At 32.1% G+C, this 25,762-nt stretch overlaps 2 protein-coding genes and 1 long non-coding RNA gene across 7 annotated transcripts; 2 read left to right on the top strand and 1 right to left on the bottom strand.

Annotated features, from left to right (window-relative positions):
• Positions 1 to 94: 94 nt before the first annotated feature.
• On the top strand, positions 95 to 11,979 carry syd (JNK-interacting protein syd). 5 transcript variants are annotated; one of them, XM_011064692.2, is made up of 19 exons: positions 95 to 1,143; positions 2,310 to 2,644; positions 2,739 to 2,859; positions 3,343 to 3,750; positions 3,831 to 4,031; positions 4,109 to 4,144; positions 4,342 to 4,359; positions 4,710 to 4,767; positions 4,910 to 4,966; positions 5,063 to 5,398; positions 5,481 to 5,660; positions 7,080 to 7,284; positions 7,358 to 8,253; positions 8,362 to 8,581; positions 8,684 to 8,969; positions 9,039 to 9,236; positions 9,424 to 9,513; positions 9,726 to 9,783; positions 10,239 to 10,347. In XM_011064692.2, the coding sequence occupies exons 2-19, from the start codon at positions 2,351 to 2,353 to the stop codon at positions 10,240 to 10,242; spliced, it is 3,666 nt and encodes a 1,221-aa protein (XP_011062994.1). In that variant the 5' UTR covers positions 95 to 1,143; positions 2,310 to 2,350; the 3' UTR covers positions 10,243 to 10,347. The 5 variants fall into 5 exon arrangements, with proteins under 5 accessions (XP_011062994.1, XP_011062990.1, XP_011062981.1 ...); XM_011064688.2 differs by having other exon boundaries at positions 9,723 to 9,783; XM_011064679.2 differs by lacking the exon at positions 9,726 to 9,783 and having other exon boundaries at positions 10,239 to 11,979.
• A 1,803-nt stretch (positions 11,980 to 13,782) lies between these two features.
• Cat (catalase) lies at positions 13,783 to 24,545 on the top strand. The gene is made up of 8 exons (XM_011064701.2): positions 13,783 to 13,991; positions 20,331 to 20,505; positions 21,157 to 21,298; positions 21,929 to 22,079; positions 22,266 to 22,445; positions 22,529 to 22,720; positions 22,804 to 23,040; positions 23,701 to 24,545. The coding sequence occupies exons 1-8, from the start codon at positions 13,929 to 13,931 to the stop codon at positions 24,100 to 24,102; spliced, it is 1,542 nt and encodes a 513-aa protein (XP_011063003.2). The 5' UTR covers positions 13,783 to 13,928; the 3' UTR covers positions 24,103 to 24,545.
• Positions 24,420 to 25,757, bottom strand: LOC147910279 (uncharacterized). Its single transcript, XR_015544504.1, has 2 exons — positions 25,620 to 25,757; positions 24,420 to 24,805 (listed from the first exon to the last, which is right to left on the bottom strand). It is a non-coding gene; the product is annotated as an uncharacterized LOC147910279 (long non-coding RNA).
• Between the last annotated feature and the right edge of the window lie 5 nt (positions 25,758 to 25,762).

Raw genomic sequence — 25,762 nt, 5'->3', positions numbered from 1 at the left:
AAAAATCATTCCTGTTTTTTTTAATTCGTATATATCATTGTAGCAAAAAAAAGATTCTTAATCGCTGGCGATCTCATTATCAGTGCGACGGCGTGATCGGTCGACCGATCGTGGTTGTGCCCAGTTGCGCCACGTAGATTCGTATCCATTCGTGTCAGTCAATGATAAAACGCGCTATCAACCATCTGTCCGAGTGCGATGGTTGCCGTCGAATGACGCCACGGCCACCTAACGGAAGTGAACCGAGAATAGGCGAAAGCAACGTCGTCGCTGATCGTCGCGGACGGGGATGTCGGGCATCTATTTCCGAACACGTTGCAATCGGGGTCGAAGGGGACAGCAAATCGCTGGATGGCAAGAAACAACTAGAAGAATTTGTGGGATATAAAGACTGGTTCCAACTGATTCTGTCCTAGTGTCCTGTCGTCGTCGTTTGACAGTTGTGCTTCGAATTCTGTGTTGATTTATTACGCAGAAAGAGAGAGAGAGAGACAGAGACAGTAAGTCGGCCGTTCGTCGTGTCGTGCGACTGTCACGCCGAGTGTTCGCGAAGGACTTAAAGAGAAGAATAGAAGGAAGAAAAAAAAAGCGTAATCTCCGTGGCGGTGGTTGTGAAACGTCACGCGCGACCGTCGGCAATCGGACTCCATACGTGCGCGCGTGCGACTCGTGAGTGGTGCACGAGGTGGACAAGGTGAGTCTACGACTGGTTCACGACGAGAGACGTGGAGAAACGCTGCGACAGGAAAGAGAAAAGAGGATGGCGATGCGCAGATAATGCGATGAGACACCGCGCCGATCGTTCGTCGAGTCGCCGTCCGCTGATCCTCGCGCAGCGAAACGACACGAGGCTGCTCTCGCGCGACATCCCGAACGGAGTCGCACGCAGGAGGTTATAAGCGGAGTTATGCGCCTGACGTTTGGCCCACCGAGGAACGTCAATCGCGGTGGACCGCTACCGAGCTGTTTTTCCGGCCTTTCGCAGGTCCGACGAATGGACGACGACGCGCCGACCAACGCGCTTAATGGTCCACGTTCGGAGACGCGCACCCCTTTGCACCCTTTAATGCCTTCGACGACGTCCCGTGGCCCAGGATCCGTTTAACTGGCTGTGAAAAGTGCAACGTAACTCGAGTCCAAAGAGTTGAGTAGTGCAATTAATCATTCTTTTATATCGTGTTGTTTGGCCAGATGCTATGAGATGTCTTGAGATATAAAAATGATATTTCCTTAGAAAGCAAAATGTTAGCACCAGCAATTTGCTAACAGACTTGGACAGAATATTGCAGTAGATTGGCATCAACTATATCTGTATCAAAATTCGTATTTTTCCAACGTCTGTCAGCAAATTGTCAGCAGAAACCAAATAGAATTCTGTTGTTTTGTAATCATTTAAATTATTATATTGTATTTAAATGCAATTATAGAATGACATAATTCTGTTTACTTTCCATTGGAAATTTGTTGTCAGATTGTAGCAGATTGATAAGACATAAGCTTAATATAGTTGTCAATTTGTTATAATATTCTATCTGAATCTGCAGACAAATTGCTGATATACTTCTAGATAACTATAATAAATCTGTCAAAAAGATTTTGCAAAGTACAATTACACTACAAATTTTGTCAATAAAATGTCAGCAGAAATCTAACAAAAGAGGGTAATGACAGATTGATTGTAGAAACCGAGCAGAATTTGTCATCCCGTAATTATTTAAATGATATGTTTCATTAAATAATTACAAATTACATGACTCTGCTTTGCCCAGATTTCAACAGAATATTGGCATCAATTGCAATCATATTCAACTCATATTCTAGTAAATTTACCGACATAATAACTGTTAACAGTAAACTGTCAGCAGAAACCTCATTCAAACAAAATTTCATTCTCTAGCCATGAAATATATATCATCTCATGATATATATTTCATGGCTAGAGAATGAAATTTTGTTTCTATGAAATGGTCGATGTTGCTTCTGTATTCAATTTGCTATCATATTTTATTAATAAATTTTGTTAAATTTTTCCTAGTATTTTGTTTATTTAATAAAATTTATGGCAGATACTTTGTAAAAATTTCAACAAATTGACTATTTAAACTATTATCATATTTTAAATATATTCATAAAGTACTTGAAACAATTAGATGCTGCTAACATGTTGGTAATAGAATTCTGTGGAAACAAAGTATGTTATTACTGAATCTTAATATACATGGAACTGAGCTAACAATAATGAATTTGCTCTGTTTAAATCTATTGCAAATTGTTGTACAATACTATGTTTTTTTGTATTATTGCTACAGGTATATAGATAGATAGATAGATATATAAAACACTGGTCAAAATGGATCAAGAAACGGTCTATGGCACGCATGAGGATAGCCATGTTGTCATGTCAGAGAAAGTGCAGTCTTTGGCAGGCAGCATCTATCAAGAGTTTGAAAAGATGATAGCGAGATATGATGAAGATGTAGTGAAAGACTTGATGCCTCTGCTAGTCAATGTGTTAGAATGTCTGGATATATCATATACTGAGAATCAAGAACGTGAAGTTGAACTAGAATTATTAAGAGAAGATAATGAACAGCTTGTCACACAGTACGAAAGAGAGAAGCAATTGAGAAAAGCATCAGATCAGGTAATTACTTTTTTTCAAATAAGTTACCTTAAAAATTTTTGATATATGAATAATAAATTTATATTATAATATAATGTGAATATGTTTATATCAGAAACTTCTCGAACTGGAAGATGTTTCCGAGGATGAGAGAAAGGAACTTCTGTCGAAAATTGATAGCTTGGAATCTATCGTAAGAATGCTGGAACTGAAGACTAAGAATTCTCATGATCACGGTACAAATGACGTTTCCAGTCTACCTGTTCACAGTTCTTCCCTTTACAGTAGAGTAGAAGATTTTGTTTTTTTGCGTTTTATGTTATTTATATTCATTCTTGTATATCACTCTCTTGTAGTGAGCGAAGAATATAGGATGCAGGTTTACTATGCATTTTTTATTATTTTGTTCATTAATTATTTTTTCAGTCATTCTTATATTTCGTATATGATTTTATTTAAGATGCTGTTATAAAAATTTATCGTCTGATAAATATCACTTTGTAATAGATATGTGTAATCATGTATTTTTTTTAGATTGTTCAAATGTTTGTTATTTAAATCATTATACTGATTACTTGCTTGTGCTAAATATATCATATGGTTATTACACGAACATGTGAAGCATGTTTCATAATGTCTAGTCCGTATCCAAAAATACGAATTGTTTCATATATATAGATTACGCTTACCATTAATAAACATTTATATTTTTTTTTTAGTTGGTCGGCTCGAGGAGAAGGAAGCCGAATTGAAACGCGAATATTCCCGACTACACGATAGATATACGGAATTATTCAAGACCCATGTCGATTATATGGAGAGGACCAAAATGTTGGTTGGTAGCACAGAAAGATTAGAGAGTGTATCTACCAGCCGTGCACCATCGCGGTTACCTTCCCTTGGACTTGCTCATATGTCACGTAGTTCCGGGCCGCTTAGTTATGGCTTTCAGAGTTTGGAAGCTAGTATAAATGCCGAAGATGTTCAAGAGGATATTGTATCAAATGTCGTTAACTTGAGAACCGAAATGTTGGATAGTAGCAGTGAGGCTGCTATCGAAACATCCGACAAAAGCCAATTAACTGATCAACCAGTACAAGAGAATAAGACTACAGCTATATCTAGACGTATGTTGCATATTTAATAATAAATTTTGTAAATTTTTATTTGAAATGTAAGATTTTCAGTTACGAATATATTTTTACAGACGAAAGTCCAGAAACGGAAGTTCCACCAACTTTAATAACGCCAACGACGCCGACCGCAAGTATAGAGAAGTTAGCAACTACGCCAAGTGGTAGAAGCAGGACTGAAAGAGAACAACGAAGCGGTAATACGTTGTATCAAGAACTAAGTTTTCAAGATGCTGATGCGCTAGGCGAAATGGACGAGGGCGCAGATATTACCGGTAATGTATCTACAGGAATATAATGTTAAAATTTGATTTTTTTTTGGAAAACTAAATTAGTATATTTACATTTTTAGGAAGTTTAGTACATCCTGGAGAATATGCTTCGTCAGGTATGTTTGATATATATTCACAATTTTTTCGATATGTACATATGTTCATTCGTTCATATTTTCATCTATCTTTTGAATTAACAATTTTTTTTAACTTATATTATCTTTGTATTGTATTTCATTGTTTGCCATCCTATGCTGGCTCGCGTCGTATTTCCAACATGCGATGCATGACACTAACTTATCATCAACTGCAGTCAATGACAACTTCTTCGGTAAGATATATGCTATTAATAATATCTTTTCATATGATATACACAATATGTATATATATTTCTAAAATAATTAACATCAGATTTATTAACGATACAATCATTCTTTTCATTCTAACATTATTTATGAATAAAAATTAGAACTTCTAATTATAATAGATATACATTACTTCTTATTTCTTTTAATTAACTGCTGTGCATGTATGCTATGTAATAAAAAAATAGAGATTAAATATCAAATTTATTAATCTTAATATAAATCTTTACAAACGATATTCAAGTATAATGTATTTTGCTTTTTAGAAGAAAAGTTATTTAACTATCTTGTTATATTTTTATCCATTTTTTTACAGGCATGGGGAAAGAAGTAGAAAATCTTATTATGGAGAACAATGAATTGCTAGCAACAAAGTAAGTTTTTTATTTTATTAATAAAGTACAAGATTGGGAAAGTTATTTTCTAAAAATAACTGTAATTACAATTTTTTCTCAATTCTGAAAAAGTAATATCTTTATTGTGTACTATAGTCTAACATTAGATATTTTCTTATAGAAATGCACTTAACGTTGTCAAGGATGATCTAATTGTCAAAGTGGATGAATTAACAAGGTAGATCTTTATTAAATTCTTTTTTATTACAGCACCGATATAACTTTTAGATATTATTAAAAATAATAATATCTAATATTCTCTCTAATATTCTAGTGAGCAAGAAATATTACGAGAAGAGGTTCGAGGTTTACAGCAGGCGCGTGAGCGATTGCGGCAACGAATTGCCGCTTTAGAAGAAGAATTGAAAAAGGTTAAGGAAGAAGCAGAAGCGGCAGCTAAAGCGACGAAGAGCGATGACGAAGAGGATGTACCTCTGTCTCAAAGGAAGCGATTTACACGCGTAGAGATGGCAAGAGTGCTCATGGAACGAAATCAATATAAGGAACGGTTTATGGAACTCCAAGAGGCTGTCAGGTGGACAGAAATGATTAGAGCCAGTAAGACCGATCCTTCCAGCATCTCGGGTGGGAAAGGTTCAGTGTGGAAGTTGTATGTACCAACACATATCCATCAAACGAAAACAAGGAAGAAATAAATTGGAAGAGGATTAATCCGTTCGTTTTTGTTTTAGTTTTAGCAATCTTTTCACAGGCCCGGCTGATCGAGGGACGTTAGTGCGTTCCACACACACATTACCGCACGTGCGATACAGTGCACCGGCGAATCAAGTCGTCCCTGCACCACCCCTGGACGCCATGCGTAGACGTACGTTGAAAAGTCGTCAAGACTTTCTCGACCAAGGAGACACCATGTGAGAAATCAATCAAATTTTACTACATGCACGTAGATATGTTACATCGACTTGACACATCGAATCCCGCCTAATTTTAATTTATTAGTTAGATCTTATTTTCATTTTCTTTGTCATTTTATACTTTCTTTCTATCTGATCATCATTTAACAAGCCTGAGTTCATTTTGTTCCAAGGAGAATATTTCTCGCGAATACATAGGTAATGTTGTATACAGGCTTGCAACGCGCAAGTGTAATCTTTATTATCAAAATCATAATGATGAACAGGAATGAGGTAATATAATATTATCTTATCCACGTGGGGCTGAATTACAGAAAAGAAATTTAGTATGACTTTCTGAATTCATCATCTTTGCAGATTAGAATCTTCTTTGGTCAGTTGGGATCCATAATCTTTTGTCACGATATTAGTCTCAATTGCACTAAAAGACGTGAGTCTTTTCTGAATAATTTTAGCCTGTTTCCTATCGAGTTTGGGAGCATTGTTGTATATGTATTAACAAGTTTTCGCTTTATTCTGTAATCTTTTTTGGCTTTCGAAAAGTGTATCTAAAGATGAAACTTTTATTGGATCTGAGTATATATTGTCAAAATGATAAGTAATGTATAGTTTTATGGCAACAAGATTATTCTTCTTTTTTTTTTTGTTTTAATTATTATTTGAAACCTATTTTTTAATTCTTTTATCAAACTACTCGTTAATCAAGTTTTATTAGGAAGTTTTAGCATGGTTTGTATATTACGATGATGTATACATTGCTCATAAAAGTGCAAGAATTGCACTAATTAAACCATTAGATAGATGGATCAATTTTTCACAGTAATATGTTTGAACAAAAAGATATACATAATTTTGTAAATACGAATTTGTACAATTTCTGGAGAAAATAATAATATGCAATCATTATTGATTGAAATAAATAAATAAAGTTTTGATTACGTTATAAACTTGGCCTTTATTTCACTCTTGTTACTGCGCTTTTGGTCTTTTTGTTGTTGTTCGGGTTTCGTCCTTGCCTCTCCCTCGTGGCGTTGTCAAGAGATACCTGGTTTTTCTGGCTTCGGGTGGGGTGCTTATTGGTCAGCAGGTAAATCTGTTCCGCTCTACTTCTAACTTTCCGCTTCAACATCAGATTCTAAGAAGTATAATAGAGAGCCTATATAAATATATCCGTATCTAATATATCCTCTATAACAATAAATTTATAAGAATGAAATTATTGTCGACTGTGAGAATCAATGGAGATGGAATCAAAATGGTCAAAGGATGTGTATGGTGAAATGGATGGTCAAACGGACAGTCAACAATCACAGTTTACCTTTTGTTAAACTCAAAAAAGTTGCAACGATCTTTCCCTTCTTGCTTGAAACTCGTGAGCATACAATGATTAACATATCACTCATGTCGTCTTTGCAGATCGTCCGAAAAGCTCGTAGCAAGACGCGCAAGCGAGCGAAGAGAACAGTATCGTCAAGTACGAGCGCACGTTAAAAAGGAGGATGGCCGTTTGCAAGCTTACGGATGGAGTTTACCGGGAAAGCCAAGCGCTCCCGTCAGACAACCTCCTGTTCCAGTTCCGGTGTATTGTCGACCCTTGCAAGAAACCGAGCCAGGCATGAAGGTACATGTTACATTCTCCTGTTTCTTGAGGAAAAGAAATGAGGATGAGTGAATGTCACCATCGTTTTTATTAGATTTGGTGCGGTGCCGGTGTAAATTTGAGCAGCGGTAAGACGCGTGATGGCGGATGCATGGTTGGCGGAAGTGTATTCTATGCGGCCGAGGCCCAGGAAACAAGCAACGTAAAGACGGAGGCTGAAGATGCTGTCGAGCATTTGGACAAGGAGCTTCAAGAGAACGAAAACCGACGGTTAGAAGCAGAACGATGGGAGCAACAGCTCAGCTCGCTCGTCTGGATCTGCACCTCGACGCAGAAAATGTCCAAAGTCACGGTAATAGATGCAAATAATCCAGCAGATGTTCTGGAGGTGTTCAACGTTTGTCAAGGACACTTGCTCTGCATTGCGAGCGTACCTGGTGCCAAAGAAAGCGATTACGCACAATTCTCTAATGAGAACTCGATTCGCAATTCGAACGGCACGATAAACGATAGCGAGAACAACAACGGTGCCTGCGAGGATGTTACAAACGGAAATGAGAATACCGAGCAAAACGGCCAGAAGAATCATCAGGATACTGAAACTGCCGTCGATAAAAATAAAAGTGAATCTGATAATCAATCAGAGGATCAGGTAAACGAGAATACCGAAAAATCTGCTGAAACAGATCAGAACTCCACGAACGAACCGCAAAGTCTAGAAAGTATAGATAGTGAAACTGCAAACTTAGGAAAGGTAAACTTTATACGATGCAACGCTGAAGCATCTTTGAGATCGAACGATAAAGATATCATGAACGAGGAGGCGAAGGAGGAAGTTGTGGAAGAGACACCCATCGAAAAGATGTCGTCCATACAACCGACTATGTGGCTCGGAGCTCAAAACGGTGCAGTTTTCGTTCATTCAGCCGTCGCTAAATGGTCGATGTGCTTACACTCTGTGAAGCTCAGGGATGCAGCATTAGCTATTGTGTATGTAGCTTTTTTTGGATTGTAAGGACCATAGCGAGGATTTGGTGCTGTGGTCCTAATTAGAAGATTTTATTGATAAAAGATTAATGAAATCTTTCTTCTCATTAGACATGTGCAAGGCCGAGTTTTAGTCGCTTTAGCAGATGGAACTGTAACGATATTCCGCAGAGGCATAGATGGACAATGGGATTTGTCTCAATACCATGTTATTACACTTGGTAGCCCTCAACACTCTATTAGATGTATGACTGCAGTCAGCGGAAAAACAGTATGGTGTGGCTATAGAAACAAGATTCACGTGATTGATCCTGTTTCGATGACGCTCGAGGTATAGAATTGAAATAATACTTAAAAAGACGTAATATCTTAGTATTACAAAAATAAAGATTAAGTTTAATAAATTGATAAAATTAAAATTCCTATTTTACAGTGCACAGTGGACGCACATCCTCGAAGAGAATCTCAAGTGCGGCAGTTAGCGTGGCTAGGTGATGGTGTGTGGGTCAGCATCAGGCTCGATTCGACGTTAAGACTCTATCACGCTCACACCTATCAACATCTCCAAGATGTTGATATAGAGCCTTACGTCAGTAAAATGCTCGGTACAGGAAAACTTGGATTCTCCTTCGTACGCATCACCGCTCTACTTATTTCCTCAAATAGACTGTGGATTGGTACTGGTAACGGAGTGATCATCTCAGTACCATTATCGGAAAGTAAGTGGAGAAATAGCATGACATTCTCTTAATGACACTCGCTAACTCTGTAATATTCGGGTGCTTCAGGTGCGGGTGGTTCAATGGCGGTAGCTAGAGTGCAGACAGGTAACAACAAAAGTGATGCACCAGGAGTCGGCGTTAGGATCTTCGCGTCAGAACGAGGCGTCACACCAGGAAGTTTCGTACCTTATTGCAGCATGGCTCATGCGCAGCTCAGTTTTCATGGACACAGAGATGCTGTAAAGATGTTCGTCGCTGTACCTGGTGAGTTTCGCAATGATCGCTATTATTCACACATGTTGGTTATTAATTTTTAATTTTTTAATTTGAAACTTTTTCTTAAATGATTAATAACTTTAACAATATAAAGACTAAAATGTAAGGAGAAGTGGGAGTCAGCGCGGTAATCGGTGCGCAAGTATATAATAATTTTAAATCAAATTATTTCTAGGTCATGGTGGTCAGAGCGCGGTGACGGACGGAACGCAACCTGCGATGCTTGTTCTCAGTGGTGGTGAGGGTTACATCGATTTCAGAGTGGGTAAGTAAATTTTTGTAAACTGCAAGGTATTTTTGACTGCAAGGTATGTTGTCTTTATAAATCCTAAAAATTATAAATCCTAAATAAACTCTGAATAAGTACGAACTATTATGAAAGATGAAATAAACTTTTATTATTTTGTGTTATATGAAAATTTTATTAAAGATTTATGATATAAATTTGAGTTTAACAAGCTATTGCAATTTTAGCAGATGAAGCTGAAGACGAGAGTGATGTGGCAACACACCTAATTGTGTGGCAGATGGTCAGGTATGCCCCCAGAGAGAAGCAAGAAGTGTGCCAATTTCTATATCTCGATTTAAATGAGCATTTCTCTGTCCTGACAAATATCACTATTAATCGGTGCATCCTTCACTAACAGAACAATTTCGCACTCTTACACGGTAGAACAAAGTTCGACTAACAACATTATTTCTATAATCTTTGTGCATATTAAATACATATGACTCTGGGGTATCTCAAATTTCTACAGATTGCTTTGCATATTTACATGTGCAAACATCAAAGTTCAAGAACAAATATACGAAAAAAGGATTTAATATTCTCAAAAGCGATAATATATTATCATTAATTTTATTCTCTGGGGGTTGGGCTTTCCCATCTATCATGCATTATCTTGTAGAAAACGCGACTTATACCTGTTTTCTTTTATTTAAGTATACCTATTTATTACTAATAACATTTACATTTTAATTATCTTCCAGGTGATGGAGAGGAGACGGAGGAAAGCATAGATCGATCAAATACTGCAGTCAGCAATGAAGAGCACGGTGAACAGAGTCATCTTATTGTGTGGCAAGTGCAATGTCCCTTACCGATGCCAGTCAACGGCTAGCCTATGGACGGGATGGATAAACGTGATTTGCTATAGGATTCAGCTTGCAACGCGGCATTACATGTGTCGTCAATGGATCATCGAATTATGCATTGTGAATCATTGATATTCGAGCGAACGATCCTCGTCGCTGCAATCTAATGTGTGCTACCTTAGATATATTAATATAACGATCGTAGCAGAGTACATTAATAACTCCCAAAAGTAATTATCACGATTTTTCATATTAGCAGAATGAAGATGATATTATATCGAATCATGAGTTTTTTTGAATCATCATGGATCAGTTATCATGATATTCTTTCATAGCAGAGGCAAATTCATCGTGTATGACATTTCTTGCATGTATGCGGGCAAAATTTTCGAGGAGTTTTATGAATTTTGTCGATGCAACTGGAATCATTAGGTCTGTTCTTTGTCGTTACACTGGACTTCACTAAAACTTTTTTGCTTTCGCCAAATTTAAATATCTATTTCATTTTAAGTAAAACAAGTGTACTAGTTCAGTTATAAAGAACAGATCTATTTTAACTTCGATGCTAAATCATCTCTCGCTTCTCGATAAGCCGCGCATTCCTTAACTTAAGCCTGCGTACATAGGATCAAATTGTTAAGTGACATGTGCCGGAAAGTTTCTCATGACGAGTGTTCATTTTAGAATATTACATTATGAATGGCGGTGAGGTATCGTTATTTCAACTAACCATTGTGATAATGCGACGATATTATAACGCGGGACGGGATAAGTTTCGAAGCTGCCGTTGCCACATTGCTACAATAAAACATTTGTTCGAAGTACTTCGCGTTATGTACCTGTCGCGAGAATATTTCTCAGTCGCCGTTAACATGCAGTACGCAGAGTATGCAGTAAGGTGCGTGCAAACTCAGGCAGATTCTTAGGCGTAATGTAATATTAATTTTTTGTCGGAAAATATATTATTTTCCAGACCTAAAATCGATTTTATTCGCGTACATCGTGTCGAGTATAACGATAAAATAATAATAATAGTAATAATAATGATATATATATATATATATATATATATATATATAAAAAATTATATAATATATATTTCTCTCTTCTGTCCCCTTGATCAAGCATCGTTAGATCGTGCTCAGCGAAACGTAGTTTACACAATTATTAGGAGAAACTCGCCAATGATGTAAATAATAATAAGATGTTTATATAGCGTCGTTATATAGATCCGTTATTTAATTTCTTTCGCGGGCGAGTAGAATTATTTTATAAATACATAAGACCTATATCCTCTATTCTCAAATTTATTCTCCATCTTTAGTACGCTACCAAAGAAGTGGAACGGTGATCTGATCATGTTATTTGTATTATTTACAACGAGAATTATGCCTCGAAAAGGAATATTTGCTCCTTTTTTCCTTTTAGCTCTTGGCCGAGCCAATTGATATCTGGACTGATAAAATTTTGTAAATTCCCACCAATGAAGCGGTGCGATTTAGACGGCAATTTTTAGACACGTGCGATAAGAGGGCTGCGCATTATCGCGCGAGCCGGCTTTTAATGTCGAGCTCGGAATTGTACCTGGCTCAGGTGGCGTTGTAACGGCATTAATAAACAAAGTTACGGAACTAAATCACTTGCTAACTCCCTCCGTAGCTTCACTAGAGTTAATGCATGAAAACACTGTCCTGACTTTTTTAAATTGAAAAAAAAAGTTTATATAATTAGTTGTGCTATAATTGATATATTAACTTATTTCTATGATGTAATAAGATTTATAAGAAGTGTTATTACATCATGCTTATTTCTTTTTTTTTAATTATATGCTTAATTTTATGTGATTAAAATGTTTTTAATTATTTTAGGAGATTGGAATTTATTTATATGCATGTGTGTATACTTTTCCATGCATTCGTTGATCGATTTGTTACGTTTCCTTGAACTATTTTTGATCACAGAGCGATTAGCTTTACAAGTGACATGAAATTTCTATTTTTAAACAAAATGCAATCTAGTAACTGTCAAGCTGTTCGCTTGGATTTGCTTAAAATTACTTGCGGGTAATTTTTAGTAATATTCTGAACAAATAGTGATAAGTACATGGTATAATTTGTGTAATAATGTATATTTTAAGATACATCATACATATTATAAGTATAAATTATTCGCGTATTATTTAACCTGTAATTAGAATGCTTATATAATTTCTCTGTTTGCTTAATTTTCAATATTTCTTTGCTTTATTTTATAGCTTTTTAATTGTCATTACTAACAATAAGTGCAATTATTCACCATAAAATTTAATTATATAGCATATACACATTTCAAAGAATATCGTACTGTAAAATTATCGTCAAAAATATACACAAGTGTTACACAATAATATGCAACATACAAAATATTCGTCTGCGATATAATGTTGCAATAAATAAATTACTTTATTATTTAGAAAAAATTTATAATAAAAACAGATAAAGAGCAAAATAATTTGAATTTAATAAAACATAATATTTATTTTTTGTATACTTGCCTTCTTCAAGTATGCAAGTATAATGTCCATTCGTCTTTAAACAAAAAAAAAAGATACTTCTTTTTCAAAAAAAAATAAATTATCATATTAATGTAATAAAAATTTAATATATAAAATAGATTCGGCAGGATGCAGATTTTATATATATAAAGAATAAATAAAACGTCAACAATGATGGCATGAATGAGATTAACAAGATTTATCATTTTAGATCGTTTTTCCTTTGGGAAAAATCTATTTCTCGATCTGTTTTCACCATAAAATCCGATTAATAAACCGATTAATTCAACCTTTGAAATTGCTTACAACAAATTTTTTAATTACATAATTCGTTGTTTCTGATTTAGTCTTTTTTTCTGTCTATTAAACAACAAAGCAATAATTCTTTCCATGTTAATAAAATAATAAAGATATATTATTTATAAATTAAAAGATATATTATGTAGAGCCGGTTATTCCATCTTCAGATAAATTACGTGATAATTTATCTATTGGATAAATAAAAGAATAAAAGAATAAGATTATAAGAGAATAAGACAGTAAGCTGAAGTTTACTGAAAGATGAAATAACCCAGTTAATTTAATCCTAAAAAAGTTAATTTAATCCTTAAATTAGTCGATTATAAATAGTTGACCAAAATCGCCTTTAAATGAAAATGTTATATTTAAAATTAGACTGATTATTCTATTTAATATGATTAAAGAAGAAATATTCTATTTAATATGATTATACAGAGATCAAGCTAAAGTATGTCAAGAGCGTATTCGGATTTGAGTCGGCTCTTTTTCGAATAATACCGCTTTTCTTCCATCGATGTGAAGTTGCTGCTAATCGCACGCGCCGGCGATCCCACCTATTCAGCGTTCTCGTCCCCCCGGTTCCTCGTGTCCAGCTCAGACATGATAAAAGCTTGCCATCGTCTCCGCTGTCCAGTCGCCACAAAATACTGGGAGACTTATCTATACTTGTAAATCACACCGTATTCAATTCCACGTTTTATATATCTTCGATTAAACTATTTTACAGCAGCAGCAAGAAATCGACTGGCAAAATGGCCTATCCAGTGAGAGATCCTGCTTCGGAACAGCTGAACGATTATAAAAAGAAACTCAAGGTAAGATTCTAAGATCTCATTATTTCATTTGCGTGTATGTTGCAGGACGTACCACGTCGGCAGACATTTGTGTCGTACAAATCAACTTCAGCGTGTTGATTGGCTCTAGAAAGAAATATCCGAGAATTTCTCTATCCTACAACCAATCAACAGGTCTGAATACGACACATGAAACCTCAAACTTTGATTTGTCACGCAAGATTAATCACAGTTATTGCTTCAAAGATTAGAATTAGCTCCACTATTTCAGACTTTAACTTTTTTAATGTCGTTTTGTATGCATGCATGAGGTAGTCGTTGATTACCGAAGCGAGAATGATTTAGCTATTTTTCAATAGATGCAATGATGTTTGTTCGCGAAAGATTAATATAAAAAAGGATATACTGTTGCGCAGTTGTAACGAATTAATCACGCCAAATGTCTACAATTGTGCCGTTCAATATGCGCATAACGTTACTAGAAAATAGATCTGATGACATAAAATAAACATATTTGGAAAATACTACATTTACTTGTATTTTTTTTATTGATTGAAATTTATACTATTCCTTCCTTATTTTATTTTTTCTATAATGCAAAAGAAATAAATCAAAAACAAAATATTACAAAATGTATTTCATTGAAATTCTTGATTTAGCAGAATTTTCTACATTTTGCAGCCGTTGCACAGCCGTTTAAATATTCACTAAGGAAGAAACGAGTGTTTTCAGAATTCAATGCATTCTATATTTTCATTCTATACATTTATTTGTAAGTAATTACAGTTCATGAAATTGAAAATAAAATTGTTAACTTCATTTTTATCATTTTGACTCATATTTCTTATATAAGCAAAAAATGTTTTGCTAGATAAAATACGTATGTACATAACACACTCGTATCTTGCCTACACTATTGCATATGGGGGAAAAAAAAGGAGAGCAAGGTTCAAAAATTTGATACTATTATCTGATATAGTAATTTTACTGTACAATATACTGTACAGTAATACCCTTGTTATTTTATAATTTCACATTTTAATTCTCGTCGAGATCAATGCTGTTCTTTGTACACGAATTCTTTGAAGAATTTTAAATTTCAAAGTTCGATATCTAATTATAACAGATGTTAATTCGTATGATAAATAATCGTTACTAAATTTATGATATTTACGTTATCGATCATATCAAAATATTTACAATTAATAAAAGGTGATCATTAGGATTGTGTTGAAAGTAAATCATTATATCGTGTTCCTTTCTTCGTTTTAATGATCGTTTTTATGGTTAAGGTCGAGTATTTGAGACTCATTAATTTTATTTGAGACATACGAGTCAGTTTATGAATGTTAGCATGAACATAATAACTACGGAAAGAAAGATATTTTTCATTAAGTGTTTTCTACTTTTTAGAGACAAAAATTATGTAGAAACATATCGTAGATTCCATAATTAATATGGATCTGAAGAAATTGTAAGTGAAAAAATACATTCACTTACAAGGAAAACCTCGAAATGTTTAAATGATTACCTTCTATCAATCTTCTTTAAAGTTTTTTTTATATTTTAGCAAGAAATTGATTCGGCCAAATAGTCTAAGAGAAAGAATTATATCTTAAAAATCATTAAAAACTATTATTTTGTATTTAATCATAAAAATCACTATATATATTGCTAGGTTTTGCTTTTATATATCAAAAGTACAAAGTATTCAAGTATATGTTTTTCACAGGTTTATTACGTTGATAATTTTATGTACATATACATACTGAACAATGATTAACTATTGTTGTACTAAAAAGTAAATGTGCATGGTAATAATGATATATCGAACTAAGCGTTCAAAGTTCTATCAAGACGCGCAACTGCCAATATGCATTTATTGTTAGTAACTTTTATAAATATTATTTATTCATTTTAATAACTTTCTAATAATTACATTAAGATCTGAACGTTCATAATCTAACATTCGTTCATAATCTAACATTATTATTACAATATTTTTATGATATAAGGTGCTTACCGTAAAAATTTACAACACAACGTCTGTTTTTCATCGATGAACTCTTTGAACTGGTGCAATAAGTTGAAATAAAATAAATATATATTTGTTACTTCAACTTATATTTTTTATTTCAACTTATTGCATCGTTTGCATCAATTCGAAGAGTTCACCAATGAAAAACAGACGGACAATTTTTGAGGCATTTGCAGCTGTTAAAAAATATTGTAAGAAAAACATTTATTTGTTACGCAAGCTATAATTTATGATTTTAAAAAATGGAAAATCTTTCGTAAAAAAGAATTTAAAGACATTTTAATTTTTTTTTAATAACATTATATGATTCTTTTTTATAATATTATAACGATGTTAAGATAAATTCAATGCATTACGGAAATGCTATTTTTATTTCTACCAATAAAGAAACACTGTAACGAAGACAACGCAATAATCAACTAAGCTAAATCAATAAGCGTAAATAAAAGTAATTAATGTTTTATAATTATATTGCGGATATAATGATTTGACATCTTGATAAAATAATATAAAATTGTATACTTCGAACTTCTGATCAAGTTGGTATAAATTGCACGATCGTATAAATTAATGATATTACACGATTTGCGCACATTGTGCAGGAATATATTTGCTATGTTAATACTTTGAAAACTATACTTTGAAGATTCTACTTGTAGCATGAACTCACAGTCTTTCATTCGCAACAAGGTTAAGCGATAAATTTGATGTAGGTAATTCTTATCAAGGAATAATATTGATATTAGGGACGCATCGGTTATTCGGGAAGGATTGCCGGATATCCAGTGTATTCCTAATTGATATCATGAACGTAGTTTTTGATCTCTGCGATCAATTTTTTGTATTATTTTAGAAAACTTGTTTTGTTTTGTTTAATTTTGCTTTAAATATTATTACTATCCTAAAAACGTCGAGTAAAACGCTAATGTTCTTCTCTGTCATATTTATCATTTTGAGGGTAAAGTGCTATGATAAGAAAATTATAAATATAGAAATCGATATAGTTTATTTACATGAAGAAATTTGGATGTTGAATATTGAGTACAGCTATATTTGTATATTATGGATTATATAATACCCATGATATTAAAATATTGCCTATATTATATAAAAATTAAAAATGACAAAATTCAATGTCACAAGCACTCCAAAAGTCGTTTTTTATTACAGAATTTCTTGATATTATGATTTAAATACTATATCCAATTTTAATTTAAATAGCATAATTTTCAATAATATAAATTTTGTAGTTTTTTACGAAATGCATTTCTCATGCAAAACTTGTCTCAATAGGCTCGTGTTTTTGCAAGAATTCTTGAAATTAATTTAACTTGTATCTGGAAACGAAGTATGTTTTGTAGTTTACATTTCTTCTTGAGCAAGGAATAGCCGAGAAATATTCATTTGACAATTAAAAAATTGTTCAAGAATCTAAGAAAAAAGCAAAAATTATAAAATTATAAATTGTAAAGTGTTCATGATGCATTTGTATTGCATGCAATTGTAATTTATCCCTGTACAGCGCATTCGAAAGTTCTCTGCGCTAACATTCTTTTCGCGATTCGCGATCTTTATCTCTGGACATTAAAATCATAGAAATTATGGTTATTATTACGTAAATTATAATTAAAAAGTGCATGTCGCATTAGTTTCGGTTTTTTTATTTAGATGATTCGTTTTTTGAAGTAAAGTATATATGTTTTAATAGATACGGTTGAGAAAATAATTATACAGTTATATCACTGTGGCGTGATAAAGCGCAGATAAGTTAAATATTGTCCAGAGGAGAGGCTTTTTTATAATCATATCTACAAGATTAAATAAATAAAATGATAAATTAAATTTTCAAATCGATTTATCTCGCAACACACAGTATTAACACGCCACACCTCGTAGCATTCAACAGACATTAAAAAAAATAAACTTATCTGCGTATAATTTACATTTTAAAAGAGTAGCAACGAATGCGCCGAGTATATCAAGTTGACGACGATGATTAGAAATAATATGCATTGAGTTACGTTATAAAAAAGATGTAGATATGTTCATAAAACAGTTAGTATGTTAGAATTGTAATTATTCATTCAACTTAAATTCTATTTATCCTTTCTATTTAGTTGATTGCCTAATAATTTTACATTGTTTCGTCTCTTTATGTTTCTAAATTAATAGTTTCATTCTTACACACTTTATCTTTTACTTTCTTCGTATTTATAGTCATTTCTTTTCAATGAAAAACTCCTTCATATTATTGTGTAAAAATATATTTATTTTTGTTAAGTATCAAACTTACGTATCTTATTAAATTTGATAATAGTGCTGATAATTAATTATCGAATACTGTGTAATGAAAAATATGTGCGTTGTTGATACGATATATACAGATTAATATTTGTCTTTTATATTTGTCTAACACGCAAGTGCAGAGTGTAAAGAAAACATGGTTAGCATTCTTATTAGTATGTTAATGTGTACTATATTAGTTATTATAAATAGAATTAACAAATCTGATTATAATTAATCAATAAGAATCTTATTAAACCGTATATATGTAAAGAATTTTAGGAAAAATTTTCAGCATTTGTGAAAAATGTTCGAATACATATAAAAAGAAAAATTTTTTAAATGTAACGTTATAAAATGATATAAAAGGAATAATATATTTTATAACAGTATGATTTTGATAGCTGTTAAAAATATTTATCATATAGAGAGATTTATGTGTACATTAGAAAGATATGACGAAATATTATGTAACAACGTTTGTTTACGATGCAGAACTTAACGATGCTCCTTGTACTTAATATGTTCTAATATATGATCTAATACATAGTTATCTACTGACTTTCGATAAACAGTTTGCAGCAATTGCTTGCTCAACGAGACTTTTGCAATTAAAGAAAAAATAAAGGAAATGATAAACGTTACGAATAACAAAGAGCAGCGATTATATCACTGCTGGTACTTCAGTCAAGGATGATAATTGCTGTAATGGGTCACCGGCTCTTAGATGATAGATAAGATTTCGAAAGTGCTATTGCACACCTACGATGGACAAGATTATTTTTATCGTTTTAGGATTTTATCAGGATGTTTATCATACTTATAAAAAACTTTTGCGCTCGTTCTTAAATTAGTCATTAGCAAAATGAGTAGTGAGTACAAAGGCTGTGCGGTCCGTCGCGCTTTTTCCCTTGTATTTGGAAAAAAAAAGAAAAAGCCTAATCAGACGCACAGAAAGATTTCCGATTGTGTAATACAGCTATTGTTAAAAAGATATACAGCTAATAGACGAACTGACAAGCGGAATACAAGTATAAAATATAGTAAACATGCGTATTTGTTTTATTCAAAATATAAATAAAAGATAGTGAACATATATACGTCGATATAACATATATAAGTCGATTGACTTATACATATATATGTTCACTATCTTTTATTTATATTTTGAATGAAAAAAATTCGTTATCTGTAACATTGTTATGTAATGCATCACGGATATTTGCGCTTGCCAACTTGTATATCAGCCTGTTTATTCTTATTTATTATCTTTCTAAAATATGAGCCAATTATTTTAAAAGAATTAAGTTGTTTAATTATATAAACTGACTATGTATTAGGTGTTGGAATTAATTCGTAGCGTTTTTTAATGAAAGAATGTTATTTATTTCATATGAGCATTAAAAAATACATTAATGAAAGTACTTCCCATCACTTGTAAAACGCTACGAATTAATTCCAACACCTAATATAATAATTAAAAATCAACATACTTGGCAATAAAGTTCAGTAAATGTTATGAGAAAATAAATATCACTTATTCAATGTACAAATGACTTTTATTGTCCTTTAGAGATAATTATTTCCTCTTAGAGATAATACACTTCTGACAATGTTCGTATAGCTTGCGGAAATAACTATGTGAAAAATCATGTTTGGATATCGCCTTAAGACATATTGTCACACAATTTTGATTCAAAATGGCAATTCTTGAGTCAGCGTTACATGACGGTTTTGAATCACTCTCCCTACTCTCCTGATCTTACTGCTATATAAAGACTTCTTTTTGTTTCCTGAACTAAAGAAGGCGATGAAAAGGACTCAATTTACAAATATTTCAAACATTGAACCGTATGACAATAAGACTTATGGCCGGAGCACAAATCTTTTATATAATCTTTTATATAATTTTGCATAATATATTTGCTGACAGTTAAGTAAAGCCAGTATTTATGTTAACTGCGTTATATAAACAAATTTATTTTAACAAGTGATTATAATCAATCGTTTATAAATTCTTCTGAATTTATTTTTTACAGGGAGAAGCATCCGTATTATTAACTGCTAATGGAGCGCCCATCGCCGAGAAAAAGGCCAGTCTCACGGTTGGTCCTCGTGGACCCATGTTGATACAAGACTTCGTTTATCTGGACGAAATGTCACACTTTGCTAGAGAAAGAATTCCTGAGCGAGTTGTACATGCGAAGGGAGCCGGTATGTCAATACTTAATGTGGCGTATATCTTATCACTGTATTCAATATGTACTTTTTATATAAATTAAAGATAAATTTTGTTATTTGTAAAAATATATAGAGAAATGGATTTATTTTATAATTAAAATCAAAAACAATATATATAATTGTTTCATTGTAATTGACCAATTACAATATATAAATAATTATTACAATATAATTACAGCATAAAAATAACTATAAATGTCCATATATTTTGACTTTATAAATTTCTTTAAACGATTGAACTTCAAATTTTTATTCACTCAACGAATATTGATACTGTTTCATCAAATCAATCTTTAACCGATATTTATAAATCACGTATGCGGCAATCTGTGATAATTTGAAGCTTGATAGTTTAAACAAATTTGTGCAATCGAAAGGTGAGCATTTTTTTAATAACTATTAAATATTTTAATAATTATTTTTATATTGTAATTAATTAATTGAATACAATGAATATATTCCATATTGCATTTTATTTTAGCTACGAAATAAATCCTTTTTTCTTAATAACTTCTAATAATAAATTTTTCTTAATAACAAAATTTATGGCATATAATTATGTAGATATATCTACTATTTTCATCATAATTGGTTATTAATTTCATAATTTTTTTTTATTTTTAGGTGCGTTTGGCTACTTTGAAGTTACCCATGATATCACCAAGTATTCTAAAGCAAAAGTATTTTCCAGCATTGGAAAGAGGACGCCCATTGCTATAAGGTGTTCTACCGTCGGTGGTGAAAGCGGTTCTGCCGACACTGTCAGGTGATAAATAGAGAAAATGTCAATGCTATGATAGAATATCATTTAACTTTGATGCAGATGGTTTAATAAATATTTGAAGGTGGTGACTGCACCTCTCACTTGCTTTTTTGCATATTCATCGAGTCAATTAGATTTTTTTACATAAACTGGAAAACACATGTAAAATATTACATTTTATATTAATATAAACAACGTTTATTTTTCATTAACCATATAATAATGATTATATTATTAATTATTTTAATGAAATAATTGAAATAAATACAAATATATTTAATATTTACTATTTGTAAATGTTTACAATGTAATACTTTTCTTGTATAGAACGTATATGCACGAGTCGTCTTTATATTGCCTCACTTAGTTATGTGCATATCTACAACGCAAATCGCATTCAAATCCTTTTTGTGGTAAAGTAGCTTTCCATCGTTCAATGTGTTGCAATCGGGAATATGATTCACAAGGATTGCATGCCACTTTTCTGAATTGTGTGTTTTGCTTAGCTAATGTATCTAATTCGAGTGATAAAATATACGCAATAAAAATGAAATAAAAATTCTTGCTTGTTTACCTAATTACTATTGGTCTTCTTTTATTAATTATTATGTTTATTATATTTGTTATATTTAGAGATCCACGTGGATTCGCCGTAAAATTCTATACTGAGGAAGGTATTTGGGATCTTGTGGGCAACAATACACCGATCTTCTTTATTAAGGATCCCCTCTTCTTCCCGAGTTTCATACATACGCAGAAGAGAAATCCAGCAACTCACTTGAAGGTTCGATTGAATTTGTAATTATTTACAAAATGCAGTTTAACAATGCAGCAATGTAGTAGTTTCTAATAGTTAAATGTATTTGTGTGAAATATTTCTTACATTACAAAAGATAATTAATTATCTTTCTAATTAAATTACATATTGTATTGCAGAGTCTATATTATTAATAAAATCTTTTTTTTTTAGGATGCTGACATGTTTTGGGACTTCATCTCTCTCAGACCCGAGACGACACATCAAGTTATGTTCCTCTTTGGCGATCGTGGCATTCCCGATGGATATCGTCATATGAATGGCTATGGTTCACATACGTTCAAACTGGTGAACAGCAAGAATGAAATGGTCTATTGCAAATTCCACTATAAGGTCTGTCTATTTTGAAACTGGAAAAGTAACATTTAATCTATTCATGTTATAGATATCCAATTATAAATATTTAATGATTTCAGACTAATCAAGGAATCAAGAATATCCTTGCACAAAAAGCCGCCGAGCTCAGCGCTTCCGATCCCGATTATTCGATCAGAGATCTTTACAATGCAATCTCTAAGGGCCAGTATCCGACCTACACATTATATATCCAAGTAATGACCGCTGAACAAGCAAAGATCTTAAAGTGGAATCCATTTGACTTGACAAAAGTAATTATTATGTGATATGTTTAATTTATTTGATATTCTAACGTAGCAGACATTCTTTGAAACTGTACGAATTTTTTTTATAGATATGGCCGCACAAGGATTATCCCTTGATACCGGTAGGCAAATTGGTGCTGGATCGCAATCCCGAAAACTATTTCGCTGACGTGGAACAAATGGCCTTTGATCCAGCACATATGATACCCGGTATCGAGCCAAGCCCTGATAAGATGTTGCAAGGTCGACTCTTCGCCTATGGCGATACTCATAGGCACCGCTTGGGTCCGAATCATCTTCAGCTGCCGGTGAACTGTCCTTACAAGGTAATATTTTGTAACATCTTCAAATTGTATAATTACGACTGTAGTTCGTAGTTTTTTATCTTATACTCTAGTCAGATGTGATAGAATCTTTATTTCTTAAAAAAAAAAATAATAATAATATAATATATAAATAAATAATATATAAATAAATAATATAGTTTTAAATAATTTTTACTCACAAGCAGTAAAAAATCGAACAATTTATAACTTTTAATTTATATTTCATAAATTTCACATGAAAACACAACATTGACGTTAATATAAAGAGATTAAAATATCATCTTGCTTACAATAAATATATATTTAATTATATACTTAAGAATCATTTTACAGTAAAAATCAGATATTATTTAAGCAACTAATAACGACATGATTTAAGTTATTAACATAAGTTATATTCAATTTTGAAACAGTTATTTGTATATATTAATATTTAATTATATTATTAAATTAAATTTTACATATATACATAATTGAGTGCGCGTACGTGTATGTATATAATATACTAATATATTATATTGTACGCAAACTATTTTTTAAATATATTTTATATTAAGATTTTATATTAATATTATATTATTCATGATTTTATAATATTCGGTACAATATTTATTAATATTATGTAAGTTTCTTGATTAATGCAATATATTGATTTTGTAGGCGATTTCCACGATGCACTATCAACGGGATGGTAACATGCCGATACATAATCATGGCGGCGCACCGAATTATTATCCTAATAGTTTTTCCGGACCAAAGGAATGTCCAGCTGTTCGCTCGCCGCCATTCTATGTGAGCGGAGATGTAGACCGTTATGATCCCGTGGATGAGGATGACTTTGGTCAGGCTACTGTTTTCTGGAAGAAAGTTCTCGACGAACCAGCCAAAGAGAGACTAGTGCAGAATATGGTCGCAAGTTTGCGTAATGCCTCGACATTCATCGTTGAACGAGCTGTGCGAAACTTTGCTCGAGTGGACGTCGATCTCGCTCATAGATTAACAGATGGCTTGCGCAAGTGTGGAATGCATATTAACGCCTTGGGAAAATCAGCCAATCTGTAGAAAGGATGTAATCATCTCTTCTTTTTTATACCATACGTACTTGATTATCGAACACATAACAAATACGTACTAAAATACATAATTACGATATGTAATACTTTTTATTGATCTAACATGTTAGATTCTCACCAAAAATATTTCTTTTTGCAATAATGTATATTGCTTTTACTCGATAATGTTTCATTGTAGAATTATCATTTTATAATGCTATATTATTGTACAAGGGTGTAGGTATAAAGCTATTAATGGTGCCTTTTTATATACATAAACCATTATGTTGTATTTGAAAAAGACAAAAATCGAATATTATTCTACTATTTGTTAAGATACTGCGTTTTACTACAATGATTTTTGAATATTATACATGAATACCATTAGATTTTAAAGAAGGAACGTGTGTTGGGATTTATATGTAAATAAAATTGGAAATTACTACAAATGAATATATTATACTCCTATGTTTCTATACTGTTTCCACAATGTTTACCTTCATAAAAAGATTAAAATATACCTGATTTTACCTTGACGAATTCAAGGTAGACGGCAGTGAGTCACGTCGCCAATTAGGGTAACTTGTGCGACAAAGCCATTTCAACTCCATTTAAACTGCACACAAACTGTATCCGCTTTTATCCGTTGTTCCGGAGTTGAGCTGAGCGTTTCGTGAAGTTCACAAAAGGTATGTCGTTACATAGAGTTTTATCTTTTGAAATAGAAAAAGAAATAAACCTTATATTTAATATTGACATTTTTTCATATTGTATAAAGTGTATATACTCAAGAATATAATTATGTATAATATATATATATAATATATATATATATATATATATATATATAAATTATATATAATAGAATATAATTATATATATAATAAAATCTGTACATAATGACTTCAACAAAAATTTTTTAATCTTTTAATGACACATCACAGTTTTTTTTTTAACAGAATAATATATCTATTTCATTACAATTTGATAAAACACTTTATTAAATTATAATATTTAGTCAAATGTAATTTTCGATAGTTGCATTAAACATAAAATAATTTAGAGGAGACTGAGATTAGTAGCTTAGGCAGGATGAAATTAATGGAATCTATTAAAAAATAAAAATAAAACAATGGAGATATATGAGCATGCAACAGACTGCTCAGATAGCTAATTAGTTTGGAATTTGATCTAAATTATCCTAAAAAAGATGAATCCAAAAACATGTGTTAGAAAATCTGTTATGTGACTTTAAATTTAATAGTTATATGATTTATATATTTATTTATATATTTAGTTATATATTTTTTATATTTATCTTTTCTCTCTTTATATCCTAAAAATCCAGAATATTTTTTTAATCGTAAAAAATGCAAAAAGTGCAGTTAAATCATTTTGATATGATTCTTTTCTCTTTGTTTTCATTGCACTTTATACACTTCGACTTTGCTTTCGTTTTTCTCTCCAACACACAATTTTATTTTAAGATTGAAAATGATGTAACGCATTTAAAACGAACAAACTTACGTTTTTTTGCAACTCTTGCATTTTTTCAACTTTTTTCAATATATTTTTTCCTTTATGGAAAAAGGTACGGCTCGAAAGAATAGGTTTCGAAGTGCACGTTTAAACGCGCTCTGCGCAAAACAGTGCGACACTTCCGGTAAAAT

The sequence above is a fragment of the Acromyrmex echinatior genome, chromosome 3, assembly GCF_024713525.1.
Source record: "Acromyrmex echinatior isolate Ae372 chromosome 3, ASM2471352v2, whole genome shotgun sequence".
In the NCBI taxonomy this organism is placed as follows: domain Eukaryota; kingdom Metazoa; phylum Arthropoda; class Insecta; order Hymenoptera; family Formicidae; genus Acromyrmex; species Acromyrmex echinatior.
This window is presented reverse-complemented; position numbering and strand designations above follow the sequence as displayed.

Bases quoted from the DNA above. Each gene is read 5' to 3' on its own strand.
- Cat (XM_011064701.2), top strand. From the start codon at position 13,929: ATGGCCTATCCAGTGAGAGATCCTGCTTCGGAACAGCTGAACGATTAT. The intron at 21,299-21,928 runs GTGATAAATAGA...TGTTATATTTAG, and splicing joins GGTTCTGCCGACACTGTCAG to AGATCCACGTGGATTCGCCG. The intron at 23,041-23,700 runs GTAATATTTTGT...TTGATTTTGTAG, and splicing joins CGGTGAACTGTCCTTACAAG to GCGATTTCCACGATGCACTA.
- syd (XM_087404384.1), top strand. From the start codon at position 2,351: ATGGATCAAGAAACGGTCTATGGCACGCATGAGGATAGCCATGTTGTC. The intron at 4,967-5,062 runs GTAGATCTTTAT...CTAATATTCTAG, and splicing joins AAAGTGGATGAATTAACAAG to TGAGCAAGAAATATTACGAG. The intron at 6,751-7,079 runs GTAAATCTGTTC...TCGTCTTTGCAG, and splicing joins GGGTGCTTATTGGTCAGCAG to ATCGTCCGAAAAGCTCGTAG.